Below are 21419 nucleotides of genomic sequence, written 5' to 3' on the forward strand. Positions count from 1 at the left end.
TTTGTTATGGCAGCCAGAATGGACTAAGACAGCGCTCTAATGCAATAGGACTGGTGTTTGAGGAGGAAGAGACATAAGGAGTAGTATACAGAAGAGGAGCCACGTGAGGACAGCCAATCTTGAACTTCCAGCTTCTAGAACTATGTGAAAATAAATTTCTGTTGCCTAAGCTACCCAGTGTGTGGTATGCTCTTACGGCAGCCCGAGCTATTATAAACTCTTTCCAAAAAATGGGGATTAACATAGTATGAATGCAAACTGGCAACCTTCTTCTTTCCTATTATCTTAAAATAACCTTTGGTCACATAATCAAGTGTCAATACGTAAATCTTCCATAAGCCCAATCTCCAGACAACTGCAGAAATGTTATCCACACGTGCCACTTATGGATGGGAGGCAGAGATGCAAAGGTGAAAAAAGATTGGAATATTCCAATCTTGACATATCAAATCTTTTGGATCTTGAAATGTCTCAAATCCATCTTCTGAACTACATCAACTTACTAAAAAGCACCAACATGTAAAACCTGAACTAGGTGAATTACCGATGTTAATGGCAGTTTCTTGCTTGTCCCCTGTAAGGATCCAGATTTTGATGTCTGCTTTCATTAGCGTTTCTATGGTTTCAGGCACTTGATCTTGTAATTTATCCTCAATGGCTGTTGCTCCAAGTAGCTGAAGATTCTGAAAAAAATTAGTGGTAGAAATTTTTTAAAAATCCGTTCATATTCTTTAAAAACAAAAAATTGAAGTGTGTATATGTTTTAAAATCAGAGACTAAATGATAATTCATGGACTTTGGTGTAAATTCCAACTATCCCATTGAGTTTTCCGAAATATCCTTGACTTTCATGTAGTCTTTAGGCATTACACTGAGGCTCCCTGAAGCTGTCCAACCTAACCCCTAAGATAAGGAACAGATTCTAAAATAAACTTTCATAAAAGGGGAGTAAAATCCAAAGTCAGTTAAAAACAGCCTGGGCACGGTGGCTCACACCTGTAATCCCAGCACTTTGGGAGGCCAGGGCAGGCAGATCACTTGAGGTCAGGAGCTCGAGACCAGCCTGGCCAACATGGTGAAACCACGTCTCTACTAAAAATACAAGAAAGCAGCTGGGCATGGTGGTGTGTGCCTGTCATCCTAGCTACTCGGGAGGCTGAGGCAGGAGAATCTCTTGAACTGGGGAGGCAGGGGTTGCAGGTGAGCTGAGATCGTGCCACTGCACTCCAGCCTGGGCAAGAGAGCGAGACTCCATCTCAAAAAAAAAAAAAAAAAAAAAAAAGTCAGTTAAAAAATCTAAAAAAAAAAAAAAAAAACCACACAAACAGCTATGGGAGACTACCATAGTGAAGATGCAATCTTGTTGACCTGTTTGAAAAAGAGTGAGGTTACATGTTAATACTATTAAATTGTAATTTGATGAAGTGTCAGGAAATGTATACACAACAATTAGAAACCATGAGGAAAAGAACAACAAAGTGATAGTATTAGTCTCTGCAAGGAAGAAAAAGTTGAATGTTTTTCACATAGTTCCACATTTGTGTAGGGGAAGATCAGACTCAAAGATCTCTTGCTCATTAGATATTGTCTTTACCATAAGACCAAACACAACCAATGGGCTCCGGGGAAAGCTGTTATTATTTTTATTATTTATTTATTTTGAGATGGAGTCTTGCTCTGTTGCTCAGGCTAAAGTACAGTGGTGCCATCCTGGCTCACCATAACCTCCTCCTCCCAGGTCCAGTGATTCTCCTGCCTCAGCCTCCAGAGTAGCTTGGATTATAGGTGCGTGCCACTACACTGGGCTAGTTTTCGTATGAGACGGGGTTTCACCATGTTAGCCAGGCTGGTCTCAAACTGCTGGCCTCAAGTGATCTGCCCACCTTGGCCTCCCAAAGTATTGGGATTAAAGGCATGAGCCACCACACCCAGCCAAAAGTTGTTTTAATCTCTCATGAGAAAGAACAGTTTCTACTCTCATGTTCCTAAACGGAGATGGTAAGTGGGAGAGAACAATCTCTTGGCTGTTAGGGAAACCTGGTTTGCCAAATGGACACCGGTAACGTTGTTCTTGGTCCTAAATACATACATACATTCTTATGTATTTAAGATATAAATATCTGAAATATTGGATTAATATATACAATTTTATTTCCATCACATGAGTAGGCACTGTTGCTAGCTGGGTACCCTTCTTAACAGTGCTCTGCAGGCCACAAACAACTGACTGTCAGTCTTGCCCTGCTTCAACCTCCAGCATGATCCTCATCAGCATTTATCTTTCTTCTCAATCATTTTCTCCGCTCTTGCCTTAATTTTTTTTCCATTTAAAATATAGGTGAGGGCAGAATGAATGCAAGGGAATGAATGCAAGGGAAAGTAAGCCAGAATTGGTGATAACAGAGAAAGCCATTTCCTACTTTTCCTTATTGTTCACCAAAATTGAAGTCTAAAATTAGTCTCAAGCTTTGCTTAGGCATGAACAATAAAGTTAACTATATATACAAACATGCAAGTGAGAGAGAAAGTGTGTGTATATGCATGCATGTAATTTATACCTGCATTAGTTTGGAATGCTTCTGGCTCCAAGTAATAGAAAAATCTAACAATGGCTTAAATAAATTAATTTTCCTCACTTAAGTAGTACTGAAGTGGGCAGTTGTGGACATTAAATTTGTAGCTGGACCGTACCTCAACTCATTCTCCTGACCTCTCCCAATGTCCCAAGGTATAATTATAAAGGCCATATAGAAGACAAAAATACCAACTGTATCTATCTCTTACATGAAAAGCAAAGTGTTTTGAAAAGCCCTCAGCATATTTCCAAATACTCGTTGGCCAGATAGTTTTACATGGCTAACCCTAACTATTTGTATTTAGCTTTTCCAGGCTCCATAGTAGAGCTGTTGAGGAAGAAGGGGGATGAGAATGAATGCTAAATTGGCCAGGCAACAGTCCCAGCTATAGTGGCCATATAGGATGGGCACGCATATACGTAGTGTTTGTCTGTGTATACATAAGTATGTATGTCTAAGCAGATACACACACATGTCCCCCACTGCCTTGCCTAGTGAAACTTAGTTCATCCTATAAAACCAAAATCAAAAGTCATTGTTTCTTGGCTGGGCACGGTGGCTCACGCTTGTAATCCCAGCACTTTGGGAGGCTGAGGCGGGTGGATCACAAGATCGAGACCATCCTGGCTAACACGGTGAAACCTCGTCTCTACTAAAAATACAAAAAATTAGCCGGGGGTAGTGGCAGGTGCCTGTAGTCCCAGCTACTTGGGAGGCTGAGGCAGGAGAATGGCGTGAACCTGGGAGGCGGAGCTTGTGGTGAGCCAAGATTGAGCCACTGCACTCCAGCCTGGGCGACAGAGTGAGACTGTCTCAAAAAAAAAAAAAAAAAAAAGTTATTGTTTCTTTTAAGCTTTCCTTTATTTCTTAAAATAAAATTTCCCCTCTGCTGTTCTCCTACAGAACTTTGCTCATCTTTATATATATTAAGAGAAGTGCAAATGCATGAGTATGGTAGGTTTGCTCAAAAGTAGGGACCACGTCTTGCTCATCTTAATGACTCCACAGCATTGAATGTCAGCATTTAGTATGTTTGCTAAGTGAGCTAATGACAAGACCAAAATCCAGAAATTATAAAAATACTGCTGCAATCTAGGCCATTTTCAATATATTCCAAATAATATGGATAGTTATTAGACACACTTGATGCATGACTTCTTAGTATATAATATATAATACAGGAAGGTAAATTTCCTTCAAGAAGATAGCATTATTTTATTTCCCTTAATGGGAAGCAGATTTGAAATCTACCATAACCTGATGAATAATTATCATCAAGAAGTTCAAGAAAGGAAAGGAAGAACAATTCAGCATCAATGATGCCAGCATCACAATTGTTGAATTTAAATGTTTACACAATGATTCTTCCAAATCTTCAGCTACTTTTAGGGCATTTGCAGTTAAATCACTCTGGCTCACATCCCAGTGAAGATCAGGATATAGCTGTGTTCAAATTTTAAGTATTTTACCCAAGGCATAAGGTTTTTTTTTTTAAGTGATCATGTGGACAGTTTATTAATACAAGCCCTCAAAATTTCCTGCAAAAATTTTTGTAATCTGTTTCCCAAAACACTGGGGTAACTAGATAATGTGGGAGCCAAGATATGAACACATTCATTAGAAACATATAAACAAATATTTTGTATATTTTCTGTCTCTAAGGGGAAAAATGAGCTCAGAAAGTACACCAATATAATATACATTACCACTCACATACCTATAAAAATAAAATGACTTCACTGGAAAGATCATATTGAAATCATATTTGAAAGAAGGAAAGCATCTAGTTTTGCACAGATAAAAGAGAAACATTTTCAAAGCAGGCACAAATAACATAAAGGATCAAAGATGTAGGGCCAGCAAGGTATGCTGAGAAAAGTCACACAAGTAGGTTAACATGGAGTGCTGTGGTGGCTTTAACACAAATCCTTAATAATAATAATAAAACATTTCTGAATATTCAGCGAAATTGTAATGGGTCTACTTTGATGCCTATGAAGGAAACACTGTACTCCAAAAGCGTGTTAATTTTCCCTTTATCCTAAGAGCTCCTTGAGAACAGCACTGGTTAATTTTAGCAGAAGGCTCTGCAGACTCCTTTCCTTTTGCCCTGGTATCATTTATGGTGAGATTAGAATCTTGAGTGATGGGCTGTTCTGCTTTTGGAAATTAATATTGTTAGCTATATAATGATCACTAGAAAAAAAGATTTGAACTTTGCGTGCTTTTCCTGATCATAACACAAGAGTGTTTAGGCTGTAATCAATTTCATCCCAAATATGTATTACCTTACACAGATGGCCACTAATGGGCACTACGGGAATTACATATTCAGCAAGTGTTGAAATGCGATAAAATTCCCATGGCATTTATGGAATTATAAAAAACCCCAAACAGTAATTTTACTTTCTAAATGTCACCATGCTAAATGTTATAAAGGCTCGAGGTTGATGACTCTTTGACATAATATAGATTTAGTTATCAATGAAAAAATCATAAAATAATGTGTATTCACCTAGTAAAGCCTTCCGTAATCTTATTTTCTCTTTCAGATGTTCCTAATGTATGCAGAATTTTTAAAAAGGCACAGAAATGTAACATTTCTACTATAAGTGAGGACAGAAAGCTTCATGTAGTCTGGTAAAATGTATTATGATAGCTTTAGAAATTATGGTTTTCCCCCAATACATGTGTATTTTGCTAAATAATGGAACCTCAAAGTGACCTATTTCCATATTAGCAAACATTATATCAGTGCTTAGATGATGTCATTTTTTTTTTAAAGTTTGTGATATGCTCCTAAATGAGAAAGGTATAATAATCAAACTCGTATCAACCTAGGCTTCAGATTACAACATGGGCTATTTGGCAGAAATTTCCTTAGAGACAAAGTAATATTATTAAACAAAATTGTACCACTGGAGTAAATGTGGATAAATCCTAGTAAGATTTATTTCCATATGAAATAAGATTATGACTAGGAAGATGTTGAAGAGGAAACCAGCATTTCACGAATAGAAAAATTGTACCAGGCACTGCTAAGTGCTTTACATTGAGTAATTCAGTAAATAGCTTTGGGGAGGTTGAGTAAATTGTCTAAGGTCAACTAGAGGTGCAGCTGAGCTATGACCGTAAGGACAAAACACCAAGAACTAATACATACCCAAGGAAGCAAATAGGATGTAAAACTGAGATTAGATGAAAATTAGAATTTTGTTCAAATCATCAGGTTTTTAAACTTTTGTGTCTGTTCTCGGTCTCCAATAATACTTCATTTCTATGAGTGGGTTTCAGCCTCAGTCCTGAGTCACCCCTGTCAGGTGTACCTATTTCCCTATTCCTACCTGCAGGCCTCAGGGTCACATTTCAGGATTAGCTCTTTATAAGCACACATGCATGCCTGCATTTATTCACAAATATACACTAAGCAGGTACTTCTGGGCAGGTACTTGTGCTGGGGATACCATAGTGAGTTCCTTCCTGCATGAAATTTATATTTCAGAAAGCTTCATTAGAAACTCTCCTTGGATTCCTGGCTGCCTCGTTTTCTAACTGTACCTCCTTGCCCTACTGGTGTTTCTCCTAAACCCTGACTGCGTGGTTGTCATCAAGTCCCAAGTAATTAGCCACTGGGCCAGAAATCTAGATGATGCTTTTCAAACTTTAATTTTCAGAATCACCCGAGGAGCTTATTAACACAGATTGCTGGGCCCTACACCCAGAATTCCTCATTGAATAGGTCTACGGTGAAGCCTGGAAATGTGCAGTGGTTGCAAAGCTGCTGGTCTGAGAACCTAACTATAGAACTGCTGATCTTGAGCAGGGCTGACTAGCTTTCTCTGTAAAAGGACAGATGGTGAATACTGTAGAGCTTGAGGGCCATATATTCTCTGTTACAACGACTTAATTATGCTGTGGTAGCATGAAAACAGTTAAAGACAACATGTGAACAAATGGATGTAGCTGTGTTCCAATAAAGCTTTATTTACAAATAGGCAGTAGGTGGATTTAGCCCTTGAGCTGGAGTCTGCAACTCCTGATGTAGAATGCTTGTGAGCATCCCATCTTTGCACCTGGCTCCATCTTGTCTAATCACCGTAGACATCCCCATGTCCAACTCCTACCATTCTCCCTTAGCCTGGCCTTAGACCCTCATGTACCAATTCTCTTTCTTTTCCTTGCAGTTTCAAACTACAAAGCCTTTAAACTATAATACAAGATTATCATTAGAGAGAAACAGGGCTCCCCTGGAAGAATCACGTTATACGTTATACCCTATCTTAAAAAATGTTATACACATTGTATGTTATATGCTATATATGTACTCTTATGTGAGTACAAAGGATAAACACAGGAATGAGGTATCATCTTAGTCTGGATGGCTCAAAGAAAATCTATCCAACATGACTTGACACTTGACTTTAAATCCTAAACAATGAATTAAGGTTTAGCTAAGAAATGGGGAGAGGTGGGGAAGGACAAGGGAGGTAATTCCAAATGAGAAGAAATCACATGTACAAAGACAGATGTATGAAAAGAGTACAATGTTTGAGAAGCTGCCATTTAGTCAGTATGGAAATGATAGATGAAGTGAAGTGTGGCAGTGAGGAAGATGAGGCTGGAAAAGCCAGCAGGGAATGGAAATGGAAAGGTTTGTGTTATGCTGACAATCCCAAAGGCAAGGGACACCTGGTGAATTTTAGAAGAGGAGAGACAGGATCAGATTTACATTTCAGAAAGGTCACTAGTAGCTGTCTGGGGCTGGATTAGGACAAAAGAAGCCTGCGTGACAAATTAAGAGGCCACTGCAGTCACCATTCTCTTGAGGTTTAAAATACATTAACTCTGGAATTGGGATGTACTGTGGGATTCTCAGAGCCATTCTACAACACTGGTTCTCAGAGGCTGCTGGGCTCCTCTGTGTTCTGCATTCCACTGGGTATCATCCTTGTTTTAAAGAGACCTAACACCTTCTTTCCTTTCCCTTTATTCTGGCCTACAGTACTAAGACTAAGAGCATTAAGTCCTTAAACCATTGGAATGGCTCATTTGCCTACTTCTGGAGAAATCATTCAATTGGTTAATTTTTCTAAGGCCAAGAAATAGATTTTAACTTGGTGCTTTTCAAACCATAGAAATCACATTTGAACTCACAAAGCCAAGGGCTTAGTTATAAGGCCAGAATTCACACATCCAGCTGAAAGGAATCAGGATGTGAGAGGTGATTGGGTGTAGCTTGCAAAAACAACATATCCATCTTATCTGAGTGAGAAGACAGCAATACCCAGGGTGGAAAATCTACCACGAAGCATTCATAAGAAGGAACCTATCATAGCAGAAAGGAGGAGCATGTGATTAGAGAGTTCTAAGGAAATCTTACGTACTTTAAATAAGAAGATTCTAATGGCCAGTTGAGGGAAAATCATGAAAAACATATTTCCATCTTATTTTCAAGGAAAATGGAATACAGTACATAGAGTACATAGAGGCTGCCTCACTAAGTAGTTGAGTCCCAAACAGGCCGATGACTCCCACTTCTCACCCTGAGTGATCTAGTGATTATGAAACTGCACAATTGATTTCATTTTATTTTTCAAGTCTCCAATATTTTATACACATTCTTGCTTTCTTCAAAAGCAAGTTGGCAACATAACTTACAGATTATTAGCATGGGATCTGGAATTAAGACAGAACTGGGATTTGCATCCCTGCTCTGCCAACCACTGGATATGGGTCCCTGAGCAAGTAACTTACCTAAGAATCAACTTTCACAACAGCAAGATAAGCCTAATAACGTAGATTTAATAAGGATGCTCTGCAGATGAAATTACATCAGTTATCACAGAAATTTTTGAGTATATTAGGAAAAAATGTTGAATACATACTTACGACACAGTTATATTTTTGTAAAACATTGTTAAAATAAATTATTCACATTATAAAATGCAAAAACTAAAAAAAGATAAGATAAAACAAATAGAAGTTCTAACATTTTCTTGCTTACCCCAATGGATCATGCTGTGTCTCACTTTAGAGGCCCTCCAACTAAATAATTAGGGTAAAGAGTGGAAGATGCGGAGCTTAGTAAATGCTCAGAAAGTGGCAGGTCTAATTAAATGAGCTAACTACAAACGCTCTTAAGCAAATAGAACAGGAAACTACTGGAATTTTAAACCACGAAATCACCCGTACATCATGTAAATTTTCATTTCGTTTTTAGCAGAAATGAAAGTGATATGTGCAGTTACTAAGAATAGATGTGGTAGTTTTATCTGAAAAAGCATTCCATTCTAATACAGAAGTTACTGTGAACTTGGCAGTCATGAATGCTCAAGAAAAGTCCTGTTTTCCATTAAGTTCTATATTTCTCTAGGAATCCTCTAAACCATTTGTTGCCATATGTTGCAAAGGGCACTAAATTGTTGTTTAGTCACACTGAGTGTAATGGTTGATCTATATTATGCCACATCAAGGGACCCTTTAACCATCCCCCAAATGTCAACCATGTTCACTGTCCTATCTTAGTGCCTTATCTCAGTGCCCAGGGCACTAGAGCCTCTCTGGAATGACACTGTTTTAGTTTACAAGTTCACTCCCTATCTCCCACCACGGAAACAAAAGGCAGAAATTCTTCTATCCTCTCCCTCCTGAGCCCCAGAGCCTAGAACAGAACCTGCCACGCAGCAGTGCTCAGATATTTGTTGCGGAATCTTTCCAACCCATGATTTTCTCACATTTATATATTAAGTACCTTTGAAGACAGGTTTTATAAATGAACAAGTCTAAACTTCTAAAGAATGCCTTCTGTAAAATTATTGGCTTCTTTTCTAACACACCCCTAAATTAATCCTTAGTGATAGCACATTTGATACCAGTGCCTTCAATGCGTGGAAAGCATGAACTAGATTTGTTAATAGGCGGCAGGCTTTCATTAAGCAAGTACTTATTAAGCTCCAACTTCTGAATTAATTATTTAAATGAATAATTCATTTATTCATCAAATATTTATTGAGTGGTTAACATAGGCTAGTCAGTCAAGCGCTGGAGACACAGTGATAAATATGATAAACACAGTCCCTGCTTTCATGAAACTTCAATCTAGGGGATGACATACATCAATCACAAACTACAAAATGCACATAAAACGCAACATTGCTATCTGATCAAAAAAGGCTTGGCAGCAGAATTACAGTGTTCTGAGTTTACTCTTAAGCTCAGAAATGATCCTCTAACCCATAACCTATTTTAGAAAAACTTGAACAGATAAAAGCATTGGATAAGTTTCCATTAAAAAAAAAAGTTTCGTAATCCACGCATCGTAATAAGAGAAAAATAAAAATCTTATCACCAGGGAAATACTGCTTTAATCAGTGATGAATCTAGGCAGGTATTATAGCTTACGCTGTTTTCTGTAATTCTCAAGATAAATGATTTGCTTTCAGAAACACAGAAATTATTAGTAGGTAATCTATGCAGTACTAAAGACATAATTGCATTTTTCTATTGAAGCAAATAAATATTAAACATTTTCAAAAAATTATATATTCTACGAAGGCACGCCTTCATATTTCAAACAATGGTTTAATTATAAAATAAGGAAGACCAGACTTCTATACTATTAATTTTCAAAGGAATGTAGTAGCATAGTATGAATATGAGACAAAACATAATTTACATGTCTTAGAAATGTTAGAATAAAAGTAAACAAATTTTAACAAAGAATAGAAGCTCAGACCAAAAAGAAGTGATATCACCCTGGCTCCTGATATATTAAAGTGACAGATCAAAGGTGAGAAATTTCAGAGAAACCCCTGCCAATGAAACATAGAACTTCATAATTATTCTGTTATTTACAATTCTTGAGAAAATACAAAATTTTAATTTAAAAAAACCTGATTTAGGCCAGGCATGGTGGCTCAGGCCTGTAATGCCAGCACTTTGGGAGGCCGAGGAGGGTGGATCATGAGGTCAGGAGATCGAGACCATCCTGGCCAACATGGTAAAACCCCATCTCTACTAAAAATACAAAAATTTGGCTGGGTGTGGTGGCACGCGCCTGTAGTCCCAGCTATTCAGGAGGCTGAGGAAGGAGAATCGCTTGAACCCAGGAGGCGGAGGTTGCACTGAGCCGACACTGCACTCTACAGCAACAGGGCGAGACTCCGTCTCAAAAAAAAAAAAAAAAAAAAAAATCTGATTTAAAAAATATAGGCTGACACTATAAGTGGTTTCCCAATCTAAAATTATGAGTCCTAATACGTTGACTACCTTTCAAAAGAACGAGGGTGAGATAAAACCGGTCAAGTTTGTTGTCTGAAAGAATGAGACCACTGTAAATTCTCTCAAGTGGTGACAAAAAGAGACTAAGAGGTGTTACTGTCCACAATGCCCAGCGTGAACCTGCAATTCTTCACAAAGTGGGTCAAGACAACTGGAATATCCGATATAATTCCATCTGCATTTTAACCATGTGAGCTTTCTTATTCCTGAACAAGTTAGGCCTTCCTAGTAATCAATGTCACCTCTTGATTTATTTAGTAACAGCAAAAGAAAAAATAAACAAAAAAGATGCGTCGGCAACTGATTCGTGAAACAACTCTCAGTGTTAAAATTTTTAGAAATATCCTGAAAAGCTTACCATATGAGTGCATGTATTGGAGCTCAAACGGTACAGTTTTGGAACAGAGCTGATAATTATATTTTATAGATAGATTTAAAAGTCCCAAATCCTCTCATCTCACGATGACTGTCAATAGGGATAACAACAGCCAGTGGACTTTTTCACTTTCCATATCTTCCTTCCCGTGGTGTGCCCCAAGAGTGGAGGCAGCGCATTCTAGCGCTCAGCGTGCTGGGTAGTAACATAACTGAGTAACTAAGCATCACAACCAAAGGACAAATGCCTTCTGTGTATTTTTGGTCTATTTGGATATTTTTTTCAGCTTATGCTAGGAGTTACACTACCCAAAGGAATAAGGATTTATTTAACTTAATTTTAAAAACTGAATTACCAGTTTGGACAAACATTGGAGGGACATGAGGGAGAGAGCAGCATTTAAAAGTACAACCTTAATCCTACTGTAACATTTCCTCTTATTTTGTACTAAAATATTATTTTAGGAAAAACTTTACAAATCTTTTACATTTTGAATGTTGTGAATGTAATACTACCATTAATGTGGCAATGACATATCAATTCAAATATGTTCAGAAACATCTTGCATACGGGCACAACGATGTTCTGATCTTTTGAGGAATTTGTTTTCTAAAAAGTCCACATACAAATGTAATACACGGTTTTCAAACTGTGCTTAGTGGATCCTCTGAGTCACAACAAGCCCCGCCTGGAGCACCCATGAGGGCAAGGTGGAGGCTGAGGGGAAAGCCAGTTTGGATCTCCTCTCTGCTCTTTCACTCCAGCCAAAGCAGCCCTGCTTTCATTAGTTATATATATTATGATTCAGGCAATGTTTGTTTGGAAAACTCTGTTCTTAAAAAAAAAAAGATGTGAAAACGACCCTCATGGTTCAAAAATTCACTGTCTGACATGCTAAGTCCAATAATGACATGCTAAGTCCAATATTATGGTCTACACAAAAATGGATTCCAATCACATAAAAATAGATTACATAAACGGCATGTCTCAGTTAAAGTAGGTAAGGAAGAAGACAATGGATGAACCCTAGGACTGTATTTGCTCAATTTAAAGCCAGGGTAACATGCTGGAAGAATCTGTGGTCTGACATGCTGAAACTTGCCTCACTAGAGTGGTTTTAATGGCAGTAAATCACAACTTCTGAACCCTCATCCCAGCTGATTTTAACAAAGAATAGAATCTGAGACCAAGAAAGAAGTGATATAACCCTGACTCTCTATATTAAAAATCCTACAGTCCTCCTATGATCACAGTTAATGGAAACACTTCAGAAAAACAGCTTGGTCACAAAGATCCCTGTGTTATTTATTTATTTTTACCTTGAGACAGGGTCTCACTCTGTCACCCAGGCTGGAGTGCAGTGGTACTTTCACAGCTCACAGCAGCCTCAGCCTCCTGGGCTCAGGCAATTCTCCCTGCCTTAGCCTCCTGAGTAGCTGGGACCACAGGTGCATGCTACCACATCCAGCTAATTTTTAAAAATTATTTATAGAGATAGAGTCTCCCCCTATGTTTGCCTAGGCTGGTCTCAAACTCCTGGGCTCAATGATCCTCCCACCTTGGTCTCCCAAAACACTGGGATTACAGGTGTGAGCCATCGCATCTGGTCTATTTTGTCTACTCTTTTTCCCTACAATGACGTCTGCTCTCCTCTGACTGGTAAGATAATCCTTGGAGGCCCATTTCAAAAATTACCACCTCTCCAAAAGCTTCCTTCAGATCAAATTTGTGGGCCACCTTTTTGGGTTCCTCAAGATCTCTTCATTTAGGGAATTTGCTCCGACCGTGGTACCCAGAGGGCCACAGTCTCATTTGCTTGTGCGTGAGCATGTAAACATGAACTGCTTGATGAAAGTTATTTAGATGGATCGCCAAATGAAGCTCCAGTTTCAGGAGTAGAGATGGACACAGAATCAGTCTTCATTTGGAGCAGGCTGGCTGAGTAAATGACCCAATCTCTTAATCTTTCTGGATCTTAGATTTTCAACAACAGAGAGCATGGCTTACTATGAAGTAAAGACAAATTAGTTATAAATTCCCGTTTTCATTTATTTTAGGTAAAAAGCAGTCATAAGGGAGGTTTCTGTCATCTGTAAACTATACGTAGTTTACATAGATGCATATAGACACATATATAGATGTATGTGTATATGTGTATACACACACACCCCACTTTTAATGGAGTGCCTCAGTCAACTTAAATTTTAATGTAGCTCATGATCGCCATCTGCTGGGAAAACGTTGACGTCTAGTTCAGTTAAAAGCTGGAGGTTGCAAGGCTTTTAATCCGTTATTAAAAGAACAAGAAACAAAACTGTTAAACCTAGAAAATCTAATCTATAAAAAAACTCTAGGGCATCCAGAGAATAAGGATATTAGGTACATTAAACATTCAACTCTAGAACTGAAGTTGTGCTTCAAGTGGAAACAATTTAATATGTTTAGAATACATTTTCAAATATATTTTTTTATTCTGACATTACATATTAATTCTGTCTCATGAGGATGGGAAGCAAGGCTGCCTTATATTCAGAGACAGGAAAAAAATCATTTCCAAACTGGATTTTTTTTTAATTCTTAAAAGAGTAAGAGAAGCAAAGATTAAAAATCAATAGCACTAATGCTTTAAGATATGTGACTTTAGTTGGGCAGATTAAAAGAGATTATGATTATGGCCTCAGATTATTTTATTTCACTACATAAATACCCCAAAGACATAATCATATATAAATATGTTAGGAAATGGAGAGAGAGAAGGTGGAGGGAGTGGGGAGGGAAGGAGTGGGGAAGATAGGCAAGAGAGACATTGAAATAAGTCAATTGGTAACAAGCCCCCTGGGGTGTGTATATCTATAAAATTTAGGGTTGGAGTATCATGCTGGAAGACACCATACATGCTATTGCATGTCTTCTTATAAATAAGCAGAATAAAAAGCTAAGTTCAAATATAAGGAGGAGATATCTAGATATATCTACATATCTATCTCTATATATACAGGTATGATATATGTGAGCTTATATTTATATTTAAGTATCTTCCCCTTACAAAATATAAAGGCTATATGGGAAACAATCACCTTCCATAAAAAGTGATAATCTGTTGAGGAGACAGGAGACCAATATCTTGAGTTGCATATGGCAACCTTGTGCAATAAAGAAAACCATCTGCAGCTAGAACATGGCATCCCCACATTACATAAAGGGAGGGGACATGAGAAGCAGAGGTGGGAAATAGTCCAGGGAGGTACTGGTGGCACCAGTCACCTTTCAATACAGAGGCACAAGGAAGTACACAGTTTGATAGAGAGGAAAGAAGAACAAAATATCAGCCTTTACTTACCTGGAGAAAAGATCAAGTAAACCGCAGCGGACAGGCTAGTTTGATTCTATGCAATACAAACATAAGTGCTATTGAAGAGTTATCTAACGGCAAGCTAGAGGTTAGAATGAAGTCACTTGCTTGATTTAGAGCATGAATACTGGAGGAAGAGTGAGGATTCTGGCGCCCCCTATTAGGAGCTGTGTACACTCAGTCAAATTACTTCCCCTCTCTGTTACCCTGGATTCTTCATCTATAAGATAGGAATAATTAGCACCTCAAAGGGATGTTGTGAGGACTAGATTAATAGATGAAAGTGCTATGAACAGCACCTGGAACACAGCAAGTGCTACACAAAAATGTTTCTTAATTAAGGAAGCAAGATTCTTGCTATTTATACAGCATCAATTGTAATGTATCCATCACTTTCTGGCTTAATAGCCTTGGTTTCTTTATCTGTAAAATGAGGACATTTACAGCTGTGACAGAAATAATACAGGTATATGTTTGTCACAATGACTGGGCAAGTGGAAGCACTGGATTACTCTCATATATATTATCAGCTATGCAAGCTGTGTGATTACAGTACTATTTTATATTGCATTGCATATTATACTTATTATTAAAGTACACGTCATGTATGTAATGTGTGCATGTGTGTAGGGGCATGTTCCATATCCTCAGAGATCCAGAAACTGAAATACGTTGGCAAGGAGATTGCTAGACTGGCCAAACTTTGATCCAAAATTGTGAAAAGAGTGAAGATCTATACAAAGTAATGTCTAACCCCAAAGGCTTCTCAGCAACATTTTAATGCATATTAATACTTGTTAATGCTTAGATGATGAGAGGGTATTCAATAGTGAATGGTATGTCAAGATATTTTGATTTTTATTCATTGGTTCCTTGAATAAAGATAGAAACTCTCAGAAACCAAACCCTCTGTATGATCAATAGAATCATCCACGTACCTTTTCAATCAACTCGTAACTCTCTTCGAGTTTGAGCAGCCTGTTCTGCACAGATGTAGATGCTCGCTGATAGACTGCTCGCCACTCCTGAAAGTCGCTCTCTGAAATCTCAGCCACAGCAAAACATAAAGTTCTTAACCCTGAGAAAGATAGCATACATCACCCCAACACACCAAAGAAGATTTTCTTCAGAAGTCTGAGGTTTCTATTTTTATTTCACAAAGTCTCATTTTGAAAAAAGTGATTCCATACAAACAATATGCTCAAGTCCAATTAAATGATGACAAAAACTTAGTATAAAATGCAGATTAATGTTCCCCTGGTCTTTAAAATTGGTACCCTGCTTCTAATTCCCAACCCTTTTAAATCCATCTTCCATCCATAGTGTGGCGCTTCTAAAATCTGAATCTCCTCAAGCAACTCTTTTGCTTCGAATCTTCCAATTTTTCCCCAGGACAAAATTTAAGCCCCAAAGTACGGCTTGTGCATGTGTCATCAGGTGCCTTCACTCTCATTCCCTGCCATTCACTTCCCACATAGTAGGTCTCTGCACATGCTGGTAACTTTTTCTCCATTGTGCGTTCCCCAACGACTGCCCAGTCTGCCTTGCAAGTAGTTTAAGACTCAGCTCTGAAAATCAGCTCTTTGATGCACCCTCCTCTCACCCAGATGCCAAAGGCAGTAACACTCCTACGGCGTGAGTGACAATGTTTTACAGTTTTTCTTGTGTGTCTCCTCTATTAAAGCACTTGGAAAGCAGGGACCCAGAGTTCTTCAGAGTAACTCAGTACCAAGCATAGTGGCTGACTTATTATAGAGGCCTCACAGATGTTTACGAAGGAAGAGAGACCCTGGTGGGGTCTACTGGGAAAGCCACCTTCCTCTTACTAGGATATATGACTGCATTTATTACTATTCTTTGTCATCATAAATCTGTAGTTTAAAAGTCTAAGTATAGTTGAGGGATAGTGTCAAAAAAGAACTGCCAGCAGATACACCCCGGGAAAACAATCAAAGCTGATATGTAAAGTGACCCACCCCGTGTCTGGTGCCTGCCAATTTCGTAACTCACATCTCTCTCAGCCAGAAAAAAGTAGATGGATTGGAAGAAAGGAGAGGCCAAAACACTTGTCAGCTACCCAAGGAAGCAGTTATCTAGGTTCGCAAGAAGACAACGCCCTCACTCCAGGTCATTTAACTCTTAGAATGACTAGGACCAGATGCTAGGCTTAGTAATCCCAAGACAAAATGTGTTTAAGGGAACATGTCAGAAGTAAGAAGCAAGGAACACACAAAGTTCCCAGAGGACTCTACCTTCCGAGAAAGGGTGGTCTATTGCCAGATCACTGAGAGTGGAACTTAAATCTCTGGGGCCATCTTAGGACATGTTTTTCTCTCTTGGAAACTTGGCTGGAAAACTTACTGGAGGGTAGTCACAGGGAGAAGTGTCATCCAGCCCAGGGCCAGAAAGAATAGGGTGGAGGTGGGGGCCAAACCATTAAAATCTAAGAGTTGAGTATCTTTAACATCACATCCAGAGAGGAGAAAGATGCCCTCAGTTCTCCTCCAAAACAAAAAGAACCTGTGTTGTAGGCTGGGTAGGTTGCACCTGCCAAGGACTGAGGCTGGGCTTTAAGGAATCTGAATTCTACGAATGTATATGTTTCCATGCTTTTACATTTTGAAGAACTATACAGAGGTTTTTCAAAAGCCATCTTTTTTTTTTGTTTTGGCTTTTGTTTTTGCCTAGTGTTTTAAAAAACATTCCTATCTTTTCTCTGCCTGAATTAACAGGAAAAAGTATTTGATCAGGTCAGTTTGGTGCCACTGGCAACAGTTCCAGCTGAAACAGATAGGAGTGAAAACTGAGACTGGAGACTTAGATTCAGCTATAACTACCATTGTCAAGTATGAGATAAGACTCTACAAATTCTTGTAGTAAGTGACTCTCATGTTTAACAACCCTTGCTGCCTTTCATCTAACCTAGATGCTCTCTCTAGACTACGTACTGCTTTGCCTTGCACATAATATATTTCAGGAGGACAGAGAGACAGGGCGAAGCTTGTTTATCCTACTTTGGATTCTCAGGCCTCACACAGAGCCTGGCGTGTGGTAGGGGCTCATCTAAAAAACTCTTGAGTTGTAATAAATTGAATAACAATTTTAATAGTTACATAAGTTTTTAATAGAAAGTCTTGAGTTGAAACTAAATCTAATAACTATTTTAACAGTTTAGGTTTATTTCTTCTTTCTTATTCAGATTAGAATATGTTTTTTTTTTGAGTCTTGCTTCTTTTCCTAATGAATTGCTCAAGATACAAAGTGAAGTATCTAAACGGTAAATACGATCCACTCTAAAAGTAAAACATTTATAGGCCCTACCATTTAAAACGTGGGAACAAAGTTGCTCAAAATTTTAATAAATATAGTTTTAGGAAAGTAAAATAAAAATACACGCTGGGAACAGCATATAGTAAAATCTAAATTGCCAACAGCTGACGTCTTACTTTCGGAATCTCTAATAAGGATCCTGCAAGGTATCAGAAGTATATGATTTCTTTTTATTTTAATCATGCTTTATTGCCGAGTTACACTTACCTTCTGTAGCAAACTGCTCTAAATGTTTTAGGGTGATTTCTTTGTATTTTGACGTCTCTGCCAGTCGATCATAAATTACAGTGTCCTGGAAAACAAAAAGAGGGTAAAATGACTTAATTAAGCATTCTGAGTTTAATAAAGTTGATGTTGGTAACAATAGCAGTAGGAAATCAGTGTAACAACCACCAATCTCTTTTAGCATTCGTTTTAAAGAACAAGATATTTTTGTCTAATAATACTATTTTGCTAGTGACATTAAGTAATGTCTCTAGTCTTGCACCTTCCTCTTTCCTCTTTCTGAATGAAACTGTAGTTATTCCTATGTTCATATCTCATATTCTACCTCACTTACCTTCCACATGCTGCAAGATCTACCCCAACCCAGAAGGTTTTCCAGAACACCTTCATAGGTATTCATAGGTGCTGCAAGGAAGAACGGTCCAGAACTCAATTAAGTTTGGGAAACACGGGACTGAGCAAAGCAACAGAGCTTGTCTTGCTGCAATAATCCTCGGGGACTTTAAAATGCCAGTGTGCACAGTGGATCTCGAAGGGGCTACATGATATGTGCCCCAAACTCGTTGAATCACAGAACTTTTTAGGGTTTAGAGCATGTTTATGGGACCAGTGCTCACAGAAGAACAAACTTTAAGAAATACAGGACTAAATCCACTGAGAGGGCCAGTGGGTATTGTGGGGAGAACCTCGGACAAATCTCGAAATGCCTTAAATAGCTGAATGTTTCTGACTGTGTCACTTTAGCTTTAAGACTCAGTTTACTTAATCTGTAAAATTTTGTTACCAGATTATGTTTAAAGTCCTTTTCAGCTTTAACTTCATGCACCACTTATGCTTCTCTAGCTTTTGCTCTTTTATAAATTGCCTACTATTCCTTTAGTTATTATCCAGCTTTGGTTTAGTGCTTTAAGAATTTTAGTGTTCAACCTTCATGGTTTTATTAGACCAGGAAAAAATAAATCATTTATCTGCAATTACTTTCTCAGTGGTATTACCCATTTTGGGGTCTCCAGTCTCAGGGCTGATATTTGGAAGCAGACTAATGGAGTATGATTTAGAACCCTTGAGAGAAACAGAACTTAGTGACCTCAGAATAGATGGAGTATTCCAAGCCGCAATTCTGAATTTCTTTTCATTTTTCAGTGATGGAATGGGAAGGGGGGCAAAGCAAAAGGAAATGATAGTTTCCTCTCATGGCTCCTTCCTGAGAATGAGAAGAATCATTTGTAAATTCTTCTTTTAAGAAGAATTAAATTTGAAAATAATATTTTCAATGATATTAATACATTCCAATGTAAAACTAAGAAAATATTTGGAAACATTAAAATCATGAAAACAAAAGTGATAAGTAATATAGTTAAAAGGATTAAATTCTGTACTGTATCCAAACATTCTAGTGGAAGACACTGACGTTTAGAATGTGAAAAATTAATTTTCTACCTTCTTTATAGTGTTGAGAAAAAGCAGAAGAAAGATGTGGCCTTCTGCATTAAATGTATAGTATGTTTTTAAAACGAAAATCGCAATCGGCTGGCCATGCCTACACATGAAAAATGAATAAACATTGCGATGGTTAATACTGAGTGTCAACTTGATTGGATTGAAAGATACAAAGTATTGATCCTGGGTGTGTCTGTGAGGGTGTTGCCAAAGGAGATTAACATTTGAGTCAGTGGGCTGGGGAAGGTAGACCCACCCTTAATCTGGATGGGCACAATCTAGTCACCTGCCAGCAAATATAAAGCAGGCAGAAAAATGTGAGATGGCAAGACTGGCGTAGCCTCCCAGCCTACATCTCTCTCCCATGCTGGGTGCTTCCTGCCCTTGAACATCGGACTCCAAGTTCTTCAGTTTTGGAACTCAGACTGGCTCTCCTTGCTCCTCAGCCTGCAGGTCCCACAGCCTATTGTGGGACCTCGTGATTGTGTGAGTTAATGCTTAATAAACTCCCCTTTATATATATGTATTTATTGTATTAATTCTGTCCCTCTAGAGAACTCTGACCAATACAGATTTTGGTACCAAGAGTGGTTCTAGAGGAACAGAATATTAAGATGGAGTTCTTTCATTGGTTTTGGGGTTTCTGGACGTGGCTGCTTAATATGATTAGACCCCAAAATGCTAAGGACTATACTTCTAGTAGTATGGAGAACACTGATAGTCCTTGGTATAAACTGTTTGGAGAGTTATGTAAAATAAATGCATTTGACATTCCTGATTCTTCGTTCATGAGAGGCAATGAGTTTAGTGACTCTATACATAATACCTTTGGCCATATGTGGAGAACCAAGGAACATAATGAAGCTGGTTGGTTGCTCCTAAGTTCAGCGGACAAAGTGATGAAAGAAAATGATGAACTCAGGGATTCTGTCTCCTGGCTTCAGAAGCAGATACTGAGTCTCAAACCTGCTAAGATTGCCCTGAGTGAGAGTCTTATCTCCTGTAGGGAAAGAGCTGAAATTGTGGAAAAACAGACACAAGCTGTTATCATGCGAGTGGCTGACCTGCAGGGAAAGGAGCATGCACAGCCTCAACATGTGTCTACTGTTAAAGGGAGGACATTGATTGGAAAAGAATGGGACCCTGCAACTTGGAATGGGGACGTGTGGGAGGACCCTGATGAAGCTGGGGACACTGAATTTGTAAACTCTGATGAACCTTTTTTGCCAAAAGTAACAGCTTCCCCATCCCCAGTAGTGGCAACATTCCATCTCTGAACCATGCTGCCATCAGCCTTTCCACCTTTGGCTGAGGAGCTAAACCCTGTGCTGCCTGAGGTAACAATGATGGCCTCTCCTGAGGCAGGTGCCAGGCAAGATGATGTTGATTCTCTTCAGGAGCCACCCCTAACACCCCTGTTTGCTTCTAGACCTGTAACTAAAGTCCCAGCGGGCCCCTAGAGGTGAGGATGAGAGTGTGACTCATGAGGAGATGCGCTACACTCAAAAAGAATTGCCTGAGTTTTCAAATTTATATAAGCAGAAAACTTCTAGGTCAAATGGATAAAAGACTAATTTGAGGCTGGGTCCCCTAGAGGAAGGACCCTATTACATAACCGACAATTTATGCTGTTAATCTTTCTCCCATCCTTCCCCAAAGAGACCTGTGGCCTTTCACCAGGGTAACTGTGCACTGGTGAAAGGGAAATGATGAGAAATTTTGGGGACTACTGGACACTGGCTCTGAGCTGACGATGATTCCAGGAGATCCAAAATGTCATTGTGGTTCTCCAGTTAAAATAGGGGCTTATGGAGGTCAGGTAATTAATGGAGTTTTAGCT

At 38.6% G+C, this 21419-nt stretch overlaps 1 protein-coding gene across 5 annotated transcripts in view; it reads right to left on the reverse strand.

Moving 5' to 3' along the window:
- ATP8A1 (ATPase phospholipid transporting 8A1) overlaps positions 1–21419 on the reverse strand; it is a 252547-nt gene that overhangs the window by 100679 nt on the left and 130449 nt on the right. For all 5 annotated transcript variants that reach the window (XM_055246260.2, XM_055246258.2, XM_055246261.1 and 2 more), the window contains 3 exons: positions 18122–18206; positions 15523–15662; positions 545–683 (listed from right to left, as the gene is read on the reverse strand). In XM_055246260.2, the coding sequence (XP_055102235.1) occupies positions 545–683; positions 15523–15662; positions 18122–18206 (364 nt within the window). The remainder of the gene's footprint in view (positions 1–544; positions 684–15522; positions 15663–18121; positions 18207–21419) is intronic.

The sequence above is a fragment of the Symphalangus syndactylus genome, chromosome 16, assembly GCF_028878055.3.
Source record: "Symphalangus syndactylus isolate Jambi chromosome 16, NHGRI_mSymSyn1-v2.1_pri, whole genome shotgun sequence".
NCBI classification, from domain to species: Eukaryota; Metazoa; Chordata; class Mammalia; order Primates; family Hylobatidae; genus Symphalangus; species Symphalangus syndactylus.